Genomic DNA, 20,462 nt, shown 5'->3' with positions numbered 1-20,462 from the left:
CTTAACATCCTGTGCCAAGGATTCTCTGATCAGAACCCGTTGTATCAAGTCAGACTCTTTGCCCAATATATGGGCTATTCTTATCTCCATAATTATTTTAATACTTCAATTAAGAACACTATCATTTGTATGTTTGACACTACTCACTTTTAACAGATGTATTTTAAATCTTTACCTCCATTAAAGTGTCCAAGTGTTATCTAATTTTTATTTAAAAGAGTAAGGACTCTGAGTAGTTCCAGAATTCACTTCATAGTCCTCTGGTAATGCTACAGTAAAAAGGGATGTCGTCTTCAATGTCGTCTGTTTTATTTTCATTTAGTTCATCAGGGGAAAAAAGGACTATGCTATTATTTCACAAAATCAAACAAATGAAATCAACAAATAATATATGTAACTCCAAGTACAAGAAAATATAAAGAAATAATAAAAAACTAAGGCTATACATTAAAATAAAAGCCTATAATTGGTATCTCAGTAATTTACAAAAAGAGAAATTTTTAAAAGGAAAGAAAAACACTAAACAAATTATGTAAACAATACTGAATTTAAAATGCTTACCTAAAACAAGAAACTGGTTGAGAAATTTAAAGTCATAGTCAAAGATTTCCATATTTCATAACAGTTCTTATTCATAAGATTTGTCTTTTTAAAATCTCTGTTAGGCACTATTCTCTAAATTAAATTTCAATATCCTTTGTAGCATTCAAACTTCAAATTTAAAAAGTGTTAAAAAAAATTCAGATTTCTTATTAGTTGCCTGCTCTTTTAGTGGGAATATCCAGGAGTTTTCATTCCAGGCATATTTTGTAGGTTTGTTATGCTTTAAGCTAATAAGATGATTCTGTATTCTCCTTAAAAGACTGTAAACAATGAACCATATCTATTTTTTTTAGTTTGAAGACTAGTCTCCCCAAATAAGTGTTACTTCCTCAAAATTAAATTCAGTCCAGAGGTTAACAGATATAAAAGTGCAGCTAGATAGAAGAAATATGTTCCAGTGTTTTTGTTTGTTTATTTGTTTGTTTTTACATTAGATGGGGGGTCTTGCTATGTTGCTCAGGCTGGTCTCAAACTTCTGGTCTCAGTAACACTCCCGAGTAGCTGGGACTACACCAATAAGCCACCATGCTGAGCAATTCTAACACTATCGGGTGACTACAATTAACTATATTCTCTTTTTAAAATATTTTATTGATACATAATTGTACATATTTATAGGGTATATGTGATATGTGATATTTTGATACATGCATACAATGTGTAATGATCAAATACGGATAATTAGGATATCCATTCCCTCAAACATTTATTATATTTTTTGTGTGTGTTGGGAACATTCCAAATCTTCTTCCTATTTTGATATACACAATAAGTTATTAATTATTGTCACCCTACTGTGCTGTTGAACACTAGAACTTATTCCTTCTAGTTAACTGCATTTTTGTACCCAGTAACCAATACCTCTTCATCCCACCCCTCCTCAAACTCTTCCAAGCCTCTGGTCATTATACTCTCTATGTCCAGAAATCAACTTTTTAAGCTCCCACTTATAAGTGAGATCATGCAGTATGTGTCTTTCTGTGCTTGGTTTATTTCACTTAACACAATGTCCTCCAGTTTCATCCATGTTGTTACAAAAGACAAAATTTCATTCTTTTTGTGGCTGAATGATATTCCATCGTGTATATATACCACACTTTCTTCATCCATTCTCCTGTTGATCGGCATTTAGGTTGCTTCCATCTCTTAGCCATAGTGAACAGAAAGGCAATAAACATAGGGGTACAGATATCTCTTTGCTATACTGATTTCTTTTCTTTTGGATATATACCCAAGAGTAGGACTGCTGGATCACATGGTAGTTTAACTGTTCGTTTTTTGAGGAACCTCCATAATGCTCTCCCTAGTGGCTGTACTAATTTACATCACCACCAACAGCATTATGAGGGTTCCCCTTTCTCCACATCCTTGTCAGCATTCATTATTGCTTGTCCTTTGGATAAAAGCCATTTTAATTAGGGTAGGATGATATCTCATTGTAGTTTTGACTTGCATTTTTCTGATGATCAGTGATGAACATTTTTTCATATACCTATTGGCCATTCGTATGTCTTCCTTTGAGGAATGTCTATTCAGATCTTTTGTGCACTTTTAATCAGATGATTTGATTTTTTTTCTATTGAGTTTTTTGAGCTCTTTATATAGTCTGGTTATTAATCAGATGGGTAGCTTGAAAATATTTTCTCCCATTCTTTGGGTTGTCTGTTTGTATTGTTGATTGTTACCTTTGCTGTGCAGAAAAGCTTTTTAGCTTGATGTGATCCCATTTGTCCATTTTGGCTTTGGTTGCCGTGCTTTTGTGGTATTACATAAAAAATCTTTGCCCAGACCAATCCAATGTCCTGAAGCATTTTCCTAACGTTTCCTTCAGGTCTTATATTTAGGTCTTTAATCTGTGTGTGTGTGTGTGTGTGTGTGTGTTTTAGGACAGGCCTCTGTAACATATTCTGAAGTCTGTTGGTGTGATGCCTCTAGGTATGGCATTGAATATATAGATATCTTTTGGTAGTATGGATATTTTAACAATATTAATTCTTCTGGTCCATGATCATTCTCTACTTCTGTGAAGAATGTCATTGGTATACTCAAAGGTATGGCAATGAATATATAGATATCTTTTGGTAGTATGGATATTTTAACAATATTAATTCTTCTAGTCCATGATCATAGAATATCTTTCCATATTTTTGTGTCCTTTTCAATTTCTCTCATCAGTGTCCCGTAGGTTTCACTGCAGAAATCTTTTACTTCTTTGTTTACCTTTATTCCTAGGTATTTTATTTTTCTTGTAGCTGTTGTAAATGGGATCACTTTCTTGATTTCTTTTTCGGATTATGTGCTGTGGTGTATGCTACTTATTTTTTATGTTGAGTATGTATCCTGCAACTTTACTAAATTCATATATCAGTTCTAACCATTTTTGGTGAATTCTTTAGGTTTCTAAATATAGGATCATTTTATCTGCAAATAAGGACAATTTGACTTATCTCTTTCCAATCTGGGTGGCCGTTATTTCTTTCTCTTGCTTAATTGCTCTGGCAAGGACTTGCAGTACTTATGTTGAAAAAAAGGTGGTAAAAGTGAGCATCCTTGTCTTGTTCCACATCTTAGAGAAAAGTCTTTGGACTTTTCTCTGTTCAGTATATTAGCTGTGGATTTTTCATATATGGCCTTGATTATTCTGAGGCATGTTCTTTCTATTGCTAGTTTGTTGAAAGATTTTATCATGAAGGGATGCTGAATGCTTCTTCAGCATCTATTTGATGTATTCTATTTACTGATTGGCGTATGTTGAAACATCCTTGCATCCTTGGGATGAATCATACTTGATAATGATTAATGATCTTTTTAATGTGTTGTTGAATCTGGTTTGCTAGTATTTGGTTGAGGATTTTTGCAACTATGTTCATGAAGGATTTGTAGTTTTCTTTTCATTGTGTGTCCTTCTCTGGTTTTAGAATCAGGGCAAGGCTGGCCCCAAATAATGAGTTTGTGAGTATTCCCTCCTCTTCAATTTTTTGGAATAGTTTAGTAGAACTGGATTAGTTATTTAAATGTTTGGTAGAATTCTGCAGTGAAGTGTTAAGTCCTGGGATTCTCTTTAATTAGAGACTTTTTATTACCGACTCAATCTTGTTACTGGTCCGTTCAAGTTCTCTATTTCTTCATGGTTTAATCTTATAATCTTGGTAGACTGTAATTGTCCAGGAATTTATCCATCTCTTCTAGGTTTTCTAATTTACTGGTGTGCAGTTGTTCATAATAGTCTCTAACAATCCTATGTATTTCAATAGTATCAATTATAATGTCTCCTATTTGTCTCTGATTTTATCTATTTTAGGTCATCTTTTTGGCTTAGTTACTATGGCGAAAGACGTGATGATTTCGTTTACCTTTACACAACCAACTTTCTGTTTTCTTACTCTTTTGTATTTTCGTCTCAATTTCATTTATTTCTGCTACAATTATTCTTCTTTCCTTCTGCTCCTTCGGGTTTGGTTTGTTCTTGCTTTCCTAAGGTTCATAATTAGTTTGTTTATTTGAAGTCTGTCTTTTTTTTTGATGTAGGTATTTGTTGTTATAAACTTCCCCCTCAGAACTGCTTTTGCTGTAGGCCACAGGTTTGGTATGCTGTGTTCCCATTTTCATTTGTCTCAAGAAATTTTTAAATTTCCTTTTTAATTTATTGACTCATTCACTGTTCAGAAGCATAGTATTAAATTTCAATGAATTTGTAGAGTTTTCAATGTTTCTTCTGTTATTGATATTTAGTTTTATTCCATTATGGTCAGAAAAGATACTTGATATGATTTTGACATTTTAAGATTTATAAAGACTTGTTTTGTGACCTAATATATGGTCTAGCCTGGAGTATGTTCCATACGTTGTTGAGAAAAATGTGTATTCTGCAGCTGTTGGACAGAATGTCCTGTAAATGTCTATTGGGTCAATTTGGACAATGAAGTCTACAGATGTTTCACTGTATTTACTGTTGATTTTCTGTCTGGATAATCTGTCTACTGCTGAAAGTAGGGTGCAGAAGTCCCCTGTAATTATCATATTGCAATAAATCTCTCCCTTCAGGTTTTTTTTTTTTTTTAAATATATTTGGGTGCTCTGATGTTGGGTGTATATATATTTACAATTGTTATATCTGCTTGCTGTATTGACCTACTGATGCTTTTCTCATTAAATAATGACCTTGTCTTTTTATTTTTTTTCTGTTCTTCACTTACCCTATTTTTTCTGACATAAGTATAGCTACTCCTGCTCTTCATTTTTGTTCCCATTTACATGAAATATCTTTTTCCATTACTTTGCTAGAAAGCAGTATAGCAATATTGGGGCTCCTTTGAATGTAGTGTTTCTTTTCTCTTGATGCTTTATTTTTTTTTTTATTTTGCTAGTCTGATTATGATGTGCCTTGGGGATTTCCTCTTTGTATTGAATATAGTTGGTTACCTCTAAGCCTGTAGCTGAAGGGTGTTGTCTTTCTCTAGATTTGAGAAATTTTCAGCTACTATTTCCTTAAATGTGCTTTCTAGGCCTTTTTCTCTCTAGTCTCTTTCAGGAATTCCTATTACACAGAGGTTAGTTCACTTGATGGTATCCCACAGTTCCCATAGGTCTCCTTCACTCTTTTAAATTCTTTTTTCTTTCTTCTCTGATAGGGTTATTTCATATGGTCTATCTCCAAGCTCACTAAGTTTCTCTGTTTGATCGAATTTGCTTCAGTCAAAACTTTCTAATGAGATTTTGGCTTACTGTATTATTTATTTCTAAGGTTTGTATCTTTTATTTATAAAATATAAAAATAAAAGATACAAAGATAAAAATAAAAGATACAGTGAAACAAATTTCTCATTGTGATCCTGGATTATTTTTTAAATTTCATTTTGTTTGCTATCCGTATTTTCCTGTGATTCCCTGAACCTCTTTAACAGAATTATTCTGAATTTTCTGTACAACATTTCATAGATCTCCAATTCTTCTGCGTCCATTGCTGGAGCTTTGTTGGTTTCTTTTGGTGGTATCCTATTTCTCCATGTTTTCAAAATCCTTGTATTTTTACATTGATGATGGTTCATTTGAGGAGTTGGCTACCTCTTCCAGTTTTTGCAAGTGCTCTTTGGTGGTGTTAGAGATTTACTACTTAGTATCAGAACTTAAATGCTGGGCTGTTGTTTTTTCCCATTCTGGGGAGGATTTATATGAGTACTGGAACTAAAACACTTCCCTGGAACTAATTCCTTGACTTGCTATTATTTCCTCTAGGGGAGGCTTACAGTGAGCACTGAAAATTAAACACTGCCCTAGAATTGTATTGTTGCCCTGCTATGGGTCCCCAGTCTGGGGAAGATTTAAGCTGGCACCAAAACTTAATCCCAACCTTTCAGTAGTTTCTAGGCCAGGAGATGGCTCCATGAGAGCACCAGGATTTTGTGGAAAATCCAACTAAGGACAGGATCTTCCCACAGATTGTACCCCAGCAGCACCATGGAACCAGCCAGTATCTTCAACATGGCATACCCACTTACCAGAGTGCAGAATACCTGCCAAGATGCATGCCAGTCACTGTGATCAGTGCCTCTGTCTTTGCTCCCAATTCACCCCAAGTGCTTCAGCCCTCCTGGAACTCCCAGTGGTTCACAGGAATGGGACCTAGGTGGATTTCCAGTGAAAGATTACCAGACCAGTGGAGAGACTGAATGTCTACCTCCAATTTTCTCCTCTCATCTTGGGAGCTGTGGGTCTAAAGAAATTCTCTTTGAATGGCATTATGCCAGTTTGAGGAAGGGTGCAGCTCAACCTAAAATTACCATTTATCTTATCAGTTATGGCTCCTCTCAATTCTGTAGGCCCAGGAAGTTTCTCTGCTTCTCCCTCTAGTTCTGGTGAACTCAGGGTGGTATTTTTGTCTTTGATAGTTTCTAGTTGTATATATACAGGAAGAAGGATGTGGGAGGAACTTCTAATCTGCCATCTTGTTGATGTCACTCTTCAATTTACTGCATATTTTCAAATAGCCAGAGGAGCAAGATGTTGTGTTGAATGTTCCCAACACAAAGAAAAAATAAATCTATGAGGTGATGGATATGCTAATTACTCTGATTTGATCATTATACACTGTATACACGTATGGAAATATCAGACTGTACCCCAAACATATGTTCAATTATTATAGGTCAATTAAAAATAATAAAAGCAAATAAACAAATTCAGTACAGAGAGAAATAACTATGCAAGGATGAACACAGATTACAGGGAAGCTTTGAACTGATTCTGCAAGAGAAATAGGAGGGTCAGTTCAGGGTCCTATCTCTTTCCACACTTCCTTTTTCTAAGTCTGCTCTGTTTACACAGCTAGACAGTGATTTAAGCGGGTGAGATTATGAATGGAGAAAGTAGGGAATCATGCTGCTGATAAAAACAGTCTACAATTCATATTCAACCAATCTTCAGCAGAACAACTCTCCATTCTCACCTTCTCACAATTACCCCAAGACTGGATTTCAGGCATATATTTAAAAATCATAAAGTCTAAACCTCTGATCTTGCTGGAAAGTCAAATGACTTGTCCAGACTTGCACGATGTGTAAAATACCTGTGGAAGAGGCAGTAATGTCTTACCCCTTGTCTGAGGACTAGTACTAGGGCAGATGCATTAAAATCACTTAGAAGTTTGCGCCTTATTTTGTTTAAAAAAGATTCTGGGACTCCTGATTCTAGGTCTATAGTCACCCCCATGTATCCTGCCATAGAGAGAGAGAGAGAGCGAGCTTTCTCATTAGCTACCTTCACCAAAGCAAAATAGATGGTTCTGCACCTTGGAGACAACTCCCACACCCATGCCCACTTAATGTCACAAGTACCATGCTCTAAACATTTTTATCCTTTCCTACAATTCCTGATATTCACTTTAGCCTAAATAATTTCTTTACTTATTAGTGTAAAAATGGCAGAATGTTATTAGTACATGTGAACTCCATAGATCTAACTTCTGTAATATCTGCAAACATAAATATCCCTTTAAAATAGTAAAGCTCATTCAAAATTTTCAGCAGAAAATCCAATAATGAAGGAACAGATATGTTAAAAAACAACAAAGCTTCGGTACAATTATATTCACATGAAGGGAGGGAGATCAGTCTTGTATTCTCTTCAGTGGGTTTAAGTTACCAAGTACCTAAAGCAATCTGAAAGGTAAAGGAAGCACAGAGCACACAGAATAAAAAGAGGGCAGCAACATTCTGGCAAAACTAGGTATTAAAATAACGCTACTGGCCAGGTGTGGTGGCTCATGCCTATAATCCCAGCACTTTGGGAGGCCAAGGTAGGCAGATCATTTGAGGTCAGGAGTTTGAGATCAGCCTGGCCAACATGGCGAAACCTGTCTCTAATACGAATAATAATAATAATAATGTTACTCTAAATTTTAAAAAATAGCTTAATGGGTCGTAAGTTTATAGCGAGAGAATTCCCAGAAGGTATGATAATTTCTCTGCAATTACCTTCCAAACCCAATATTAAATCTTGGAACCCCTGAAAAATTAAGAAGCGATAAAAAGCCTCCCAAAATTGAATAGTCTCATTCCCAAGAGCTTATGTGTTAACGATTCTCCTGTTTATTTTAAAATACTTTATAATTTTATTACTGTTAGTTTATGTTGGCTGTATAGAAACAAAGAGATTAAATTAAAACCACATACACAACCAGTTAATTCCTAAGGAGTTCTGGTCAAAAAAAATATGGAAGTAAGAATTGATTGACTCAGCAAGAAAGTGTAAGTGAATGATAAACAAAAGTATAATTTAGCTATAAATGGAATGTTTTAATCCATAAGACCACTTAGTCACATTTATAAATAGGGATTTACAAACATCATTTTTTGAAATTTTTTTTTAGTAACTTGCAATATATCCATAGAGGCTTAATCACATTTGTAAAAATCATTTCTAAAAAAGAAAAATAATGAAGTACATAATAAGCTGGCTCTAGATGTTTACCTTCTTCTTCAATTGGTAATATGTTGGTGTTTCTCCTCGAAGATAAAGAATCTTCATCTTTTTCATAATTTTCTTAAAGATAAAAATATTTTAGTAATTTTATCTTTAGTATAATCAAGTACTTGAATTTTTCTAAGCCCAGTATATTTATTTGAACTCCTACATGAGAGTCTGTTTTTTAGAGATAAACTTCTCAATAACTATATGTACTTAAAGGCAAGTTCTGTTCGTGGAAAAGAATACATTTCTCCTGTGATTTGCCCATCTGTCTCTTAATAGTGCAATATGTATAAATGGCATAAATATCAGAATGGTCAACAATGTTAGAAATGAAACGGCACTTTTCAGCCAAAAGCCTGATTTCTACCAATAAACCCCTGAGCTACACAAGGGTTTCAGTAATTTGCAGACATACTCATGTACAAACAGCTTATGAATGACATTTCTAAATGTGGAATTAAAGTCGATTCCTTCAAGGAAAGGCTGGGCATTTAGAATTATTATGAAGGTCACGTAAATAATCCATGCAGAAGTGCATCCCCCTAAAGTGAGAACATTGCAATGACATCCAGAAGTAAGGCAGAAACAGAAAGGTAAATGACTGCCTGTTTCCAACTGAGAAATGGTGACAATGAACAGGATAGAAAGAAATCTGCTCTATTCAGAAGCCTACTCTATAGTTTATAAACACATTGCTGGTTCCAGTCAATCCTGACTTTATTAAACTTCTTTTCTCACCTTGGTTTATAATGAATAGTTGAGGGTAAAAAGCATTCTGAATAATTAAGAACCATTCTGAAATAGTAAGTTACTTTGGAATTTAAAAAAAATTGGAGACAATATGAAGGTCTAACTAAAAACCAGATTAACCTAGGATTACCTTTGATTATGCTGGCATTAACAGGAGACAAATCTGCATCTTTTGTGACGTCTTCCCTTGACATGAGCTCGGCTTCCTGCTTCATTCCTCTCCTCATTAGTGTCAGGAGCACAGTTTGTCCTGTGTGTCGCAATACCTCTACTGCTTGCTGATTAGTAAAACCCTGAAGGTTTGTGCCATCTACCTGTGATTAAAAAAAAAAGCATGTTATGTGTTAAATAAATGGATATTTGTATTACCAATTCACAAAATGTGTATGTATAGTTTGTTAGTGTGAAAAGAATGGAGAATAAGTATTCACCTTATTAGGGAATGAACAGTAAGACCCTAATATCTCTTTGGGAACCAGTATTAACAGGGATGCACTAGAATCATTTGAGAGGGTTCTGTTTATTTTAATATAGATTCTGGGGTACCATATCCAGAAACTGAGTCACTAGTTCTAGGGTAGGACACAGGCTTCTATGTCTTTTTTTTCCCTTTTTGTTGAGACAGGGTCTCACTATTGCCCAGCCTGGAGTGCAGTGGTGCAATCATGGCTTCCTTCAATCTTAACCTCCTAGGCTCAAGCGATCCTCCCACTGCATCTTCCCAAGTAGCTGGGACTACATGCACACACCACCACACCTGGCTAATTTTTAATTTTTTTGTTTTCTTTCTCACTCTGTCACCAGGCTGGAATTTACCGGTGTGATGTCAGCTCATTGCAACCTCCACCTCCCAGGTGCAAGTGATTCTCCTGCCTCAGCCTCCCAAATAGCTGAGACTACAGGTGCGTGCCACCATGCCCAGCTAATTTTTGTATTTTTAGTAGAGTCAGGGTTTGACCATGTTGGCCAGGATGGTCTCGATCTCTTGACCTCATGGTCTGCCCGCCTCAGCCTCCCAAAGTGCTGAGATTACAGGCGTGAGCCACTGCACCTGGCCTACTTTTTAAAAAAATTTGTAGAGATGAGGTCTCCCTATGTTGCCGAGGCTAGTCTTGAACTCCAGGGCTCAAGGGATCCTCCCACCTCAGCCTTCCAAAATGGTGGGTTTACAGAAAAGCGCCACTGTGCCCCACTTCTACTCCTTTCTAAATATGCTTTTATATTCCTCAGGTGATCTCAGTACACAGTTAAGTTTGGAAACCAGAACTATGCAGGATTAAAAGGTATAGAAGACAGTGATGAATGTGCTCATTGAGTGCACTGATGTATCGCAAGGTCATATTTATATTGCGTTTCAAAAAAGAAAGAAAAAAAGTGTCTTGTCTATTTGTCTTTTCAAAAAAATACATTTGATTTTCCCCTTTTCAAAAATGACAAAACATTCAAAAATGTCCCAGTGATCTTTCCAAAATATAGATATGATCATATCTCCCCAACCCTCTCTTCTACAGAAAACTCCTTAGGACAATGCTCCAAATTCTCAACGTGGCTTAGAATGGCCCGTGCCAACTGCTCCCACCTCCCACCAGCCCCAACCTCATCTCTCATGATGCTGTCCATTACTCTCTGCCCCTCAGCCACAGAGGGCTCACTTCCATTCCTCTGACTTGCAGTGCTCTCTTCAGCCATGGAATCTCCGCAAGTCCTGTTACCTCAGCCTAGACTCTCTGGAGAGCCCACTCTAGACCATGCTCTTTCTCAACAGCTTACACAGAAAACATGTATAATTGCTTTATATCTCAGTTCAATAGTTGTTTTCATAATAAACTACCTTGATGTCTTTGACTGCAGTCAAAGCGCCCTTTTACCCATTCTTCCTCATAGCATTTTTCAGAATTTTAATTTTACATTTTCTGCTATTACGCAGTTTATGACTATATGCTCCAACGACAGGCTCTGTATCATTTCTCCTTATAGTAGTGTCATCAAAACATGGTGCTGTCCATACTATAGATATTAAAATATAGGGCAATTGGCTCATAGGTCAAAAACTTATTTGTAAAGCAAATTATATTCTGAGGTAGATAAATATAAATTTTAACAACATGTTGTTTAATTCATAAAATCACAGTAAAAACAATTTGAAAAAGCAGAGCAATAAATTTAATGCTGAAATTCAAAGTCATTAATATTCCTTAGAATTGCAAAATGACTATAAAATGACTGTACGTGTAATGCTTTTCCAAGCATAGTGGGGCCATATTAGGCACTCAAATATTTACTAAGTTAGAAAAGATCTGGATTTTATAATCTAAATCTTATAATTCAGATGTTTACTACCTTAGTAAATATGTGAAAATTATAAGATCTAGATCAAGGCTGGGTGCAGTGGCTAATGCCTAGTAATCCCAGCACTTTGGGAGGCTGAGGCAGAAGGATTGCTTGAGCCCAACAGTTTGAGGCCAGCCTGGGCAACATGCTGAAACCCTGTCTCTATAAAAAATAGAAAAATTAGCCAGGCATATTGGCACATGATTGTAATCCCATCTACTCAGGAGGCTGAGTTGAGAGGATCACTTGAGCCCAGAAGGTTCAAAAGGCTGCAGTGAGCCATGATCATGCCAGTGCATTCCAGCCTGGGCATCAGAGTGAGACCCTGTCTTATATAAATAAATATTAAAAAAAAAAAGACCTAGATCCGTTGTCTCCAAGATGGAGTACCCTTACTGCAAAGGTTTCTGAAAGAACATAATAAAACCTCTAAATAAACATTTTAAAAACCCATTTGCTTTGTAAATATGTGTACATGTGGGTGTGTAGATATGTAATTATGTGTATGTACACATATGTAAACACCATATAATGTCTGTTGTTTATATAGGATATATAATATATATATAACAACAATATATACGAATATATAGTGAGGAAGAAAGAGGGAAAATGAGTAGTTAGCTATTTTTACTAGAGGGAATATTCAATCAAAAATCCAGAAACCTCTGATCTAGATGAAAATCTCATACTCTGTCAGTTCGTTAAACCTTCTATGATACTTCTGAGCTGGATGGTGACTTGAACATAAGTATCTGGCTCTGTTCTTTCTCCCTATCTCCACCCTGCTGATTCCCTGTTAGAAAAACTAACAATACTGCAACAAAACTGGAAACCAAAGAAGCACCAAGGTACTTAGACCAGCAACTTGGAGGAATTTTTACTAGAAATGGTCTGCGCATGGCCAGGTCAAAGGCAGGAATCTCTGTATGTATGGGAAAAGCCTGTCTGGTCTATAAGAAGAAACTTCAGCAAAAAACAAAAAATATCTTCTCATTAAATGAGACAGTCAGAGGGTATATGCGGATCCTAACCAGTAACTCCAAGAAACACACCAAGTACTGAAGGCCATACTAAGCTGGGTTGCATGTAATAGCACAGAATTACTTTATTTGTAATAAAAATTACCTTAACCACACATGTGTGCACACAAGCACACACACAACTCCAAATACCTCCTGGCTATCAGAGCAAACACAGAAAACAAAAACAGAGGCAAAATCCCCCAGTGTGATCCTCTACCACTGTTTTCCTATTCATTTTGTTAATATACAAATGAATCAAGTGAAGCTACAGTAAATTTAAACTTTCCCCTTCCCTGTCACTTTGTCAAGTCCTAAATCATCTGGAAAAAAAACATACAATCTGCAGCAGAACCCATCTCAACTTCCATCTGCCCAGTTATTTTTGAGAATGACCAAGGGTCATGGGATGTGAAATAAGATACCACGGTCCAAAAGCAGGTTGCATACTGAAGATCGGTGCATGTATCTTCCTATGAAGTTGTTATTGCAGTGAACAGGAAAAAAGATATTTCCTGAAACTTACTATCAAAATAGTTCACATTTCCTTGTATTTATGGAGGGAGGAATTACAGTTACAAAGAAGAAACAAGTATCTATCCCCCCAAAAAAAGAAAAAGAAAACTTACAATGAAGGCAGTCAACAAGATTTTAAGTACTGCAAAAACAAAGTCCAGGTGATGCATGCAATGTTCCCGTATCTCAGAGGAAAAGAATAAACAGATAAAAAATGATCAGAAACAAGACTGGAGACACACAGGCTGATCTAGGAAATCCAACACACTAATAAAAGAAATTATAAGGAGAAGATGATACGTGAGGGGGATAAAAAATCAAAGAAAGGATTAGGGAGAAGGGAAACTTACCCAACCCTACAAAGCAAAAAGGCACATGAAAAACCAGAAAATGATGAGAAATTAAAAAAAAAAAAAAAGAAAACCTCACACCTGAATGTATCCTGGTAAAATTCCTATATTTCAAAGATAAAAAGAAAAAACATCTACCAGCCTCTAGGCAGCAAAGAGAGAGACTAGGTTATCTGTACAATTGTGGTAAAGAAATTACAAACCAAGAATCTTATACTTAGTGTGATGTATGAGAAAACAGAAATTGTGCTTGAGATGCTATGATCATTAATATCCTATACCAAAGCAAGTTGTAAAAAGGGCCACCAAGCAGAAATTTAAACTAGGTGGTAAAGAACTACAATTCACACATATTCAGGGCATAAAAGAGCTAAGTGCTGTTAAATGTTAAGAAAAACTTAAGAGGAAGATTTTTTTTTTAAGAAGAAAAAATGCTATACCGTACCCACCCAGGTATTTTACCCTTGACTTCAAATCCAAAGTGACCTGAAGAAGAGGCAATGCAGCAGATTGTGTCTAATGCCATCAGGAGGATAAGGAAGAGGCTGTTTAGCTGCTTTGGCAGTGGAGCCAGAGGAAACTTCTGTTATGTTGAGAACTGCTCACCTCTCTAACTTTGTCTGGGCATAGACCACACAGGAGTGAGCTAGGCTCAAGTCATTTTGAAACCTACCACAGGACCCCAAGAGAATGATGGGACTCAAAAGAGACAATCTGTGAAACAGATTGCTGAGAAATCAGGGGCCAGTGGGAAGAAGAGTCGGCTACATAAAAAATCCATCATCTGTTATTCATGGAAAGTCAAGCCAAATATATCTCCATTGGAATCTTCCAAGAGCCCAAGAAGAAACCCTCAGAGATAGTCAGTTTTGAACATCTGCCAGGCTCACTTAGCACAAAGCCATCTTTCAGGAGTCAAAGACAAAATGCCCCTTCCTTCTTTCGTCTCTTCTCTCAACTTTTACACCATAAAAGCCAAAATAAGGTGTGGGTATAAAAGAAGAATTAGGTGGGGAGAGACAGACTGAGTAATATACCCTCTATCTCTAGGTAAGCCATCAGTTCATAGCGGGCTTCTAATATGCCAGGGGGTTCATTTGAAATTAGACTATTATTTAGTATGGGAAAAATTTCATTACTAATTTGCAACTGTGTCTGATTATTTTGATTGGCCACAGGATAACTTACCCTACAAGAACATCCTAAGACATGAAGACTTGCCTAAGATTTCTTCTAGGGGAAGGGAAAGAACCTTCCCATTAAAAATTAAAAGGGGCAGTTGATGACAAAATTTTTTAAGTTAAGATTATATCGAATAAATCCTCTTTGTCCAACATATTTGTTATCACCAGCTAAATAGTCAAAATATAAGAAGTCAGCACAAGAGGTTCTCAGAGACAAAAAGTTTAGAAAGTCCACTAAAACATTCTCTTCCTGTAAAGTTTACTCAAAACACTCTAGCCAAATGAGAGATTAATCGGATTTAAAATTCAAAGTAAGAAATCTGTAGTATACAAGATACAGTGCTGAGCAACAAAATAAGTAAAATTCAAATCTAAATAATAGTATTACAGCAACAAAATAGAATTTAAATGTTTCATGTCCTTAAAAGAAATATAAGGTAGTATGTAATAATCTGTCTGTAACAACAAACTGTAAACAACATAATGATCCATGATTAAGCCTGCTTCAATATATCACAACAGACCTACACGTGCTTACATAACTACCTCTCCCAGGTAAATTTTTAAGTAAAATAAAAAGGTATAGACAAATATAATATGATGCTATTTAAACATAAATACATAGAATTTTTCTAAATTTTAAACCATAAACTATTATTAGTGGCTATTATGAGTGGTTTCTATGAGAAGGCTTTTTAACCATGTTCAAATTTTATATTCTTTAAACCTTAAAGACAAAAATTAATGTAAAATAAATGAATGTGTTATTTACTCTCACAGTAATAAAGGAAAAAAATGGCAAAAATCTCCACATTGGGGCTCCATGAAAATTCATAAAATGCATAGAACTTCAGGCTGTTTTTTATCTGCAAAACATTTTTATTGTTCAATTCTATTTAAAAGTGAAGTTTTATTTAGAAAAATCTAACGTGTATGATTTTGTTTATTTAATAACAGTAACTTAAAATATGTTTAAAAAATGAATTTTTTTCCTCTATCTTCCGAACTTGATGACTTGGATTTTAAAATGTATTCCTTACTCAAATGACAGAGAATAATACTAGCACAGAAGAAATTGCTATAACGGAACAGTCATGAACTTTTAAACCTAGACTTCTGTTCAAATGTCTTAGTTACCTTCATCTGTATAATGGAAATAAGAAGATCTATTTTCCAAGAATTATACCACATGGCACTTTGTACTGGGAAGATACTCAGAAGCTGGTTATTGAAAGAGTAAGGAAGTGAGTAATAAACATAAAAATCTCCAAGGCTTTCGTTGGAGAGGTTTCTGTTCAATATAATCACACCCATGCTACATATGAGCCAAAGTCACTGAAGCCTAAGGGGTCCTGGTTAGCTCTGGTTCCCCTTTATCACAAGAGAGTCAAGAAGTCAGTTCAGAACCCATGGTGCCACAGAGAAGAGTAATGCAGAACTAGGTAGTATAATGGCAGCAAATTGCCTATGTGCTATCTCATGAAAAGAAGAGATCCAGGCCAGGTGCAGTGGCTCATACCTGTAATCACAACACTTTGGAAGGCAGAGGCGAGAGGATCTGTGAAGCCCAGGAGTTCAAGACCACTTGGCCAAGATTTAAAAAAAAAAAAGAAAAAAGAAAGAGAGCCAACATCCTCATAATGTGCACTGCAGACACCACAATTAACAGGAACAATTATAGGGGAGAAATATTAGTTGGAACAACTTACAAAATCTGGCCCCTGAGTGTACTCAACCTAGGTTGCCAGGGCCTCCTCCAACATATCCTATACGTATAAAGAGAGAACTTCAATCTATGAACACAGTCACAGAAAACCAAAAGCAACGTTTGACACTTTTCCTTATTTATATGATTATTTAATAATTTTTTATCAATTATAATTTCCTACTGCTTTTAGCATATATATGGAATATCAAACTAAAAAGAAGGAGTGCATGTTTTTATCTTATGACAAGTTTGGTCAACTTTTTGAAAAAACAACAGAGTTCTTTTGCCAAATAGTCAAATTATTTAAAGAATACCAACACATGAAATGGGAAAAATGAAGACATTCAGTCTATTCCTCGTCACTGTAATGCCTACAGTGAAACCCTATTGACCCAGGGGTCCACAGAACACAATGTGTAAAACAAGAACCTTAGAACAAAATATTTTTAAGTTACAAAATAACTCTTCAAAATAGTAAGAAATAATTTCTTAATCTCATCACTTCAACAACTACAAAATAAAAATAGATTATACTCCAAATAGCTGCTGTCAAAACAAAAATCGAACAAATAATAGACAAAGACTGCAGTTGTGAAAATGCAACTGGATGTGAAGAACATTACTGCAAATATCTCAAAAGTCCACAAGATGGTGATATTTAGTAAAAAATTAATACATATTCAAAAGCATTGCATGATGTTCTCCAGGAATTTAAAATGCTTATATCTTTGTAGTAAAAGAATGTTTGCTAAAAATTAAAAATCAGAATATTGATGAGTGAAGTCAATTGAAAGCAAGAAAACAATTCAGAGAAAAGATTCTTCCACCTTTGCATCAACAATTTCCTTCGTCACAGACCTTGCCTAAGAGGAATTATACTTGAGATTCCACTTATATAAGAATGAAGATAATGACAAATTTAGGGGGAAGTTATCATGAGACTCTTTCAGTGATAGGCCCTCAATGAATAATATCTGCTTAATTATTAAACTGCTATCAGATATCTGCTATCAGATATTGTCAATGAAATACTCATTTGATTTTCCTGAATATCACACAAGAGAAGTTTCCTTATCCCAACTTTATATGTGAAGAAACTAAATCAGGACATTTGGTAAATGGTAAAACACAGAATTATCATAAGATTCAGCAATTCCACTCCTAAGTATACACCCAAGAAAAATGAAAACATATATGTACATAAAAGCTTGTACATGAATGTTCACAGAAGCATTATTCGTAACAGCTAAAAAGTAGAAACAACCCAAATGTCCATCAATTGATGAATGGGTAAATAAAATATGGTTTATCTATATAAAGGAATATTATTGAGCAATAAAGGGAAATGAAGACTGAAACATGCTACAATACAGATGAAACTTGAAAGCATTATGCTAAGTGAAAGGAGTCAGTCACAAAAACCACATCTTGTATGATTCCATTTACATGAAATATCCAGAATAGGTAAATCCATAGAGACAGAAAGTAGATTGGTGGTTTCCCAGGACTGGGAGAATGGGGGAGAAAGTGACTGCTAAGGGGCACTGAAAATGTTTTTAGGGTAATGAAAATGTTCTAAAATTCATCGTGGTAATGAATGCACAACTCTGTGAATACACTAAAAGCTATTGTATTGTACATTTTAAATGGGTGAATTATATGGTATGTGAATTACATTTCAATCAAGCTTATTTTTTTAAAAGTTTTCTAATTGATTAATATAGATAACTTAGGAGAAAAAAGTAAATTAGCTATACTTTCAATTTGTAATTCAGCATCAGATATGGATTTAGACTCTGTATCTATTCCTTCTCTCTTTCACTTTCCCCCAAAACAAAAAAATGTACAGTAATTCACTTACATTGTATGGTAAAATGGAGATACACAGAGAAAGCTCATTTCAGGCATATAGCCAGATGAGGTGGCAAGCACAACTTGATCTTCAGTGTAGATCTGAACAGGTGAACAGGTGTAGGTAGGAGTTTCACAGAACAAAACCCAAGAAGACTCACAGAGTTATAATGTGGACTTAAAGAGAGAGATAAAGGACTCCTCTATTTTTTTAAATCATGGTAGAAAAACACAATATTTACCATCTTACCCATTTTGCATAGTACAATTCAATAGTGCTAAGTATATTCACATTATTGTGCAACAGGTCTCCGGAATTTTTTCATCTTGCAGAACTGCAGAAATATACCCACTGAACAACTCCTCATTTCCCCTCTCCCCAGTCCCTGGGAGCCACTATTCTACTTTGTTTCTGTAAGTCTATTTCAGATACTTCATATCAGTAAAATCATACAGTATTTGTCTCTTTGTGACTTATTTCACTTAGCATAATGTCCTCAAGGTTTTTCAGTACTGAAGCATGTGATAAGATTTCCTTCTTTTTAAAGACTGAATAACATTCTACTGGAGATATATATATATATATATATCACATTTTGATAAATATATATCAGTATGTGTGTATATATATCAATATGTGTCTATATATCTACACATGTCAACTTATATATCAATGTGTGTATATATATCCCATATATATATATATATCCCATATATATATATATATATATATATATATATATCACATTTTGTTTATCCATTCATACATATTTGGGTTGCTTCCATGTCATGGCGAGTGTGAATAATATTGCTATGAATAAGGACTCCTCTACCTTAATATCCTACTTTCTCACTATTATTAAGATTCTAAGGGAACAACAGAAACTTAAGCATAAACAAATACCGATTAAGAGAAATCAGCATTCCCTCAAGATGTCTTTCAAAGAATATGAATATATGTTTGGAAAAATAAAGACCTCACAATTACAAAAGTTTAGAAAACACTAAGGTAAAACAGATAAACAGGTTCCTCTATTGCAGGTTTTTTGTTTTGTTTTGTTTTACTGTCTTTTTTTAGAGGCAAGATCTCATTCTGTTGCCCAGGCTGGAGTGCAGTGGTGCAATCATAGCTCACTATAGCCTTGAACTCCTAGACTCAAGGAATCCTCCCACGTTGGCCTCTCAAGTAGCTAGGACTACAGGCAGACAACATCATGCTCAGCAATTTGTTTTTTTGTTTTTTTTTAAGAGATAGGATCTGCCTGTGTTGGGATTACAGGCATGAGCCACCAGCTCAATGAAGACGCCCAGCTGTCTTCAATTTTTCTATGTGCACTGTGAATTCATACGAGACTATATGGTAGGCAGTTTTCCCTTAAACTTATTTGATAAGGAAGTTTAGGTGCAGGGTCTCTTGAATTTCTGTTTCAGGCTGCAGTCTGGGGAGTCTGCTATCAACTGAACACTGAAATTAAAGTTGGGCTCTTCCGTACAGTGCCTTGAATAGCCATGTTTAAAACACATTTTTTTTTTTTTTCTTTGAGATGGAGTCTCGCTCTGTCGCCCAGGCTGGAGTGCAGTGGCGCAATCTGGGCTCACTGCAAGCTCCGCCTCCCGGGTTCACGCCTTTCTCCTGCCTCAGCCTCTCCGAGTAGCTGGGACTACAGGCGCCCGCCACCACGCCCGGCTAATTTTTTTTGTATTTTTAGTAGAGACGGGGTTTCACCATGGTCTTGATCTCCTGACCTCGTGATCCGCCCGCCTCGGCCTCCCAAAGTGCTGGGATTACAAGCGTGAGCCACCGCGCCCGGCCTACAATGATAACAATGATAGCTTGAACTAATTACAAGAAGCTAGTGTTTTTTTTTTTTTCATTCTTATATATCTCAGGGCTGAAAGGAGCCCGAGCCATAAAGACAACAATAACAGTATTGTTCTGCTGATTAAAAAAAAAAAAAAATGCAGGCATCCCTAATTCATATTCCAATACCCTAAAGGTACTGGACATCTGGTCTCTACCTTTGGAGTATCTGCAAGGAAAGTATAAGTGTAATATTAATGTAATAAATTCATTACAACCAGAAATTAGATCTATCAGGAATTATTCAAGAAGGAAGTCTCCCGTTTGGAACTGAGACAAGTAAAGCTTATATCCAATGCCCTTATTTTACTTCCACAA

At 35.5% G+C, this 20,462-nt stretch overlaps 1 protein-coding gene across 8 annotated transcripts in view; it reads right to left on the bottom strand.

Annotated features, from left to right (window-relative positions):
* Positions 1-20,462, bottom strand: part of MPDZ (multiple PDZ domain crumbs cell polarity complex component) — a 158,119-nt gene that overhangs the window by 95,391 nt on the left and 42,266 nt on the right. For all 8 annotated transcript variants that reach the window (XR_009211026.1, XM_058431233.1, XM_032137900.2 and 5 more), the window contains 2 exons: positions 9,452-9,635; positions 8,572-8,643 (listed from right to left, as the gene is read on the bottom strand). Coding sequence is in view for 7 of the 8 variants with exons in the window: in XM_058431233.1 (XP_058287216.1) it covers positions 8,572-8,643; positions 9,452-9,635 (256 nt within the window). In the remaining variant the exon portion in view is untranslated. The remainder of the gene's footprint in view (positions 1-8,571; positions 8,644-9,451; positions 9,636-20,462) is intronic.

Source organism: Hylobates moloch, unplaced genomic scaffold (assembly GCF_009828535.3).
Source record: "Hylobates moloch isolate HMO894 unplaced genomic scaffold, HMol_V3 SCAFFOLD_19, whole genome shotgun sequence".
Classification (NCBI taxonomy): domain Eukaryota; kingdom Metazoa; phylum Chordata; class Mammalia; order Primates; family Hylobatidae; genus Hylobates; species Hylobates moloch.
The sequence above is the reverse complement of the archived record's forward strand: the minus strand, read 5'-3'. Positions and strand labels throughout refer to the sequence as shown.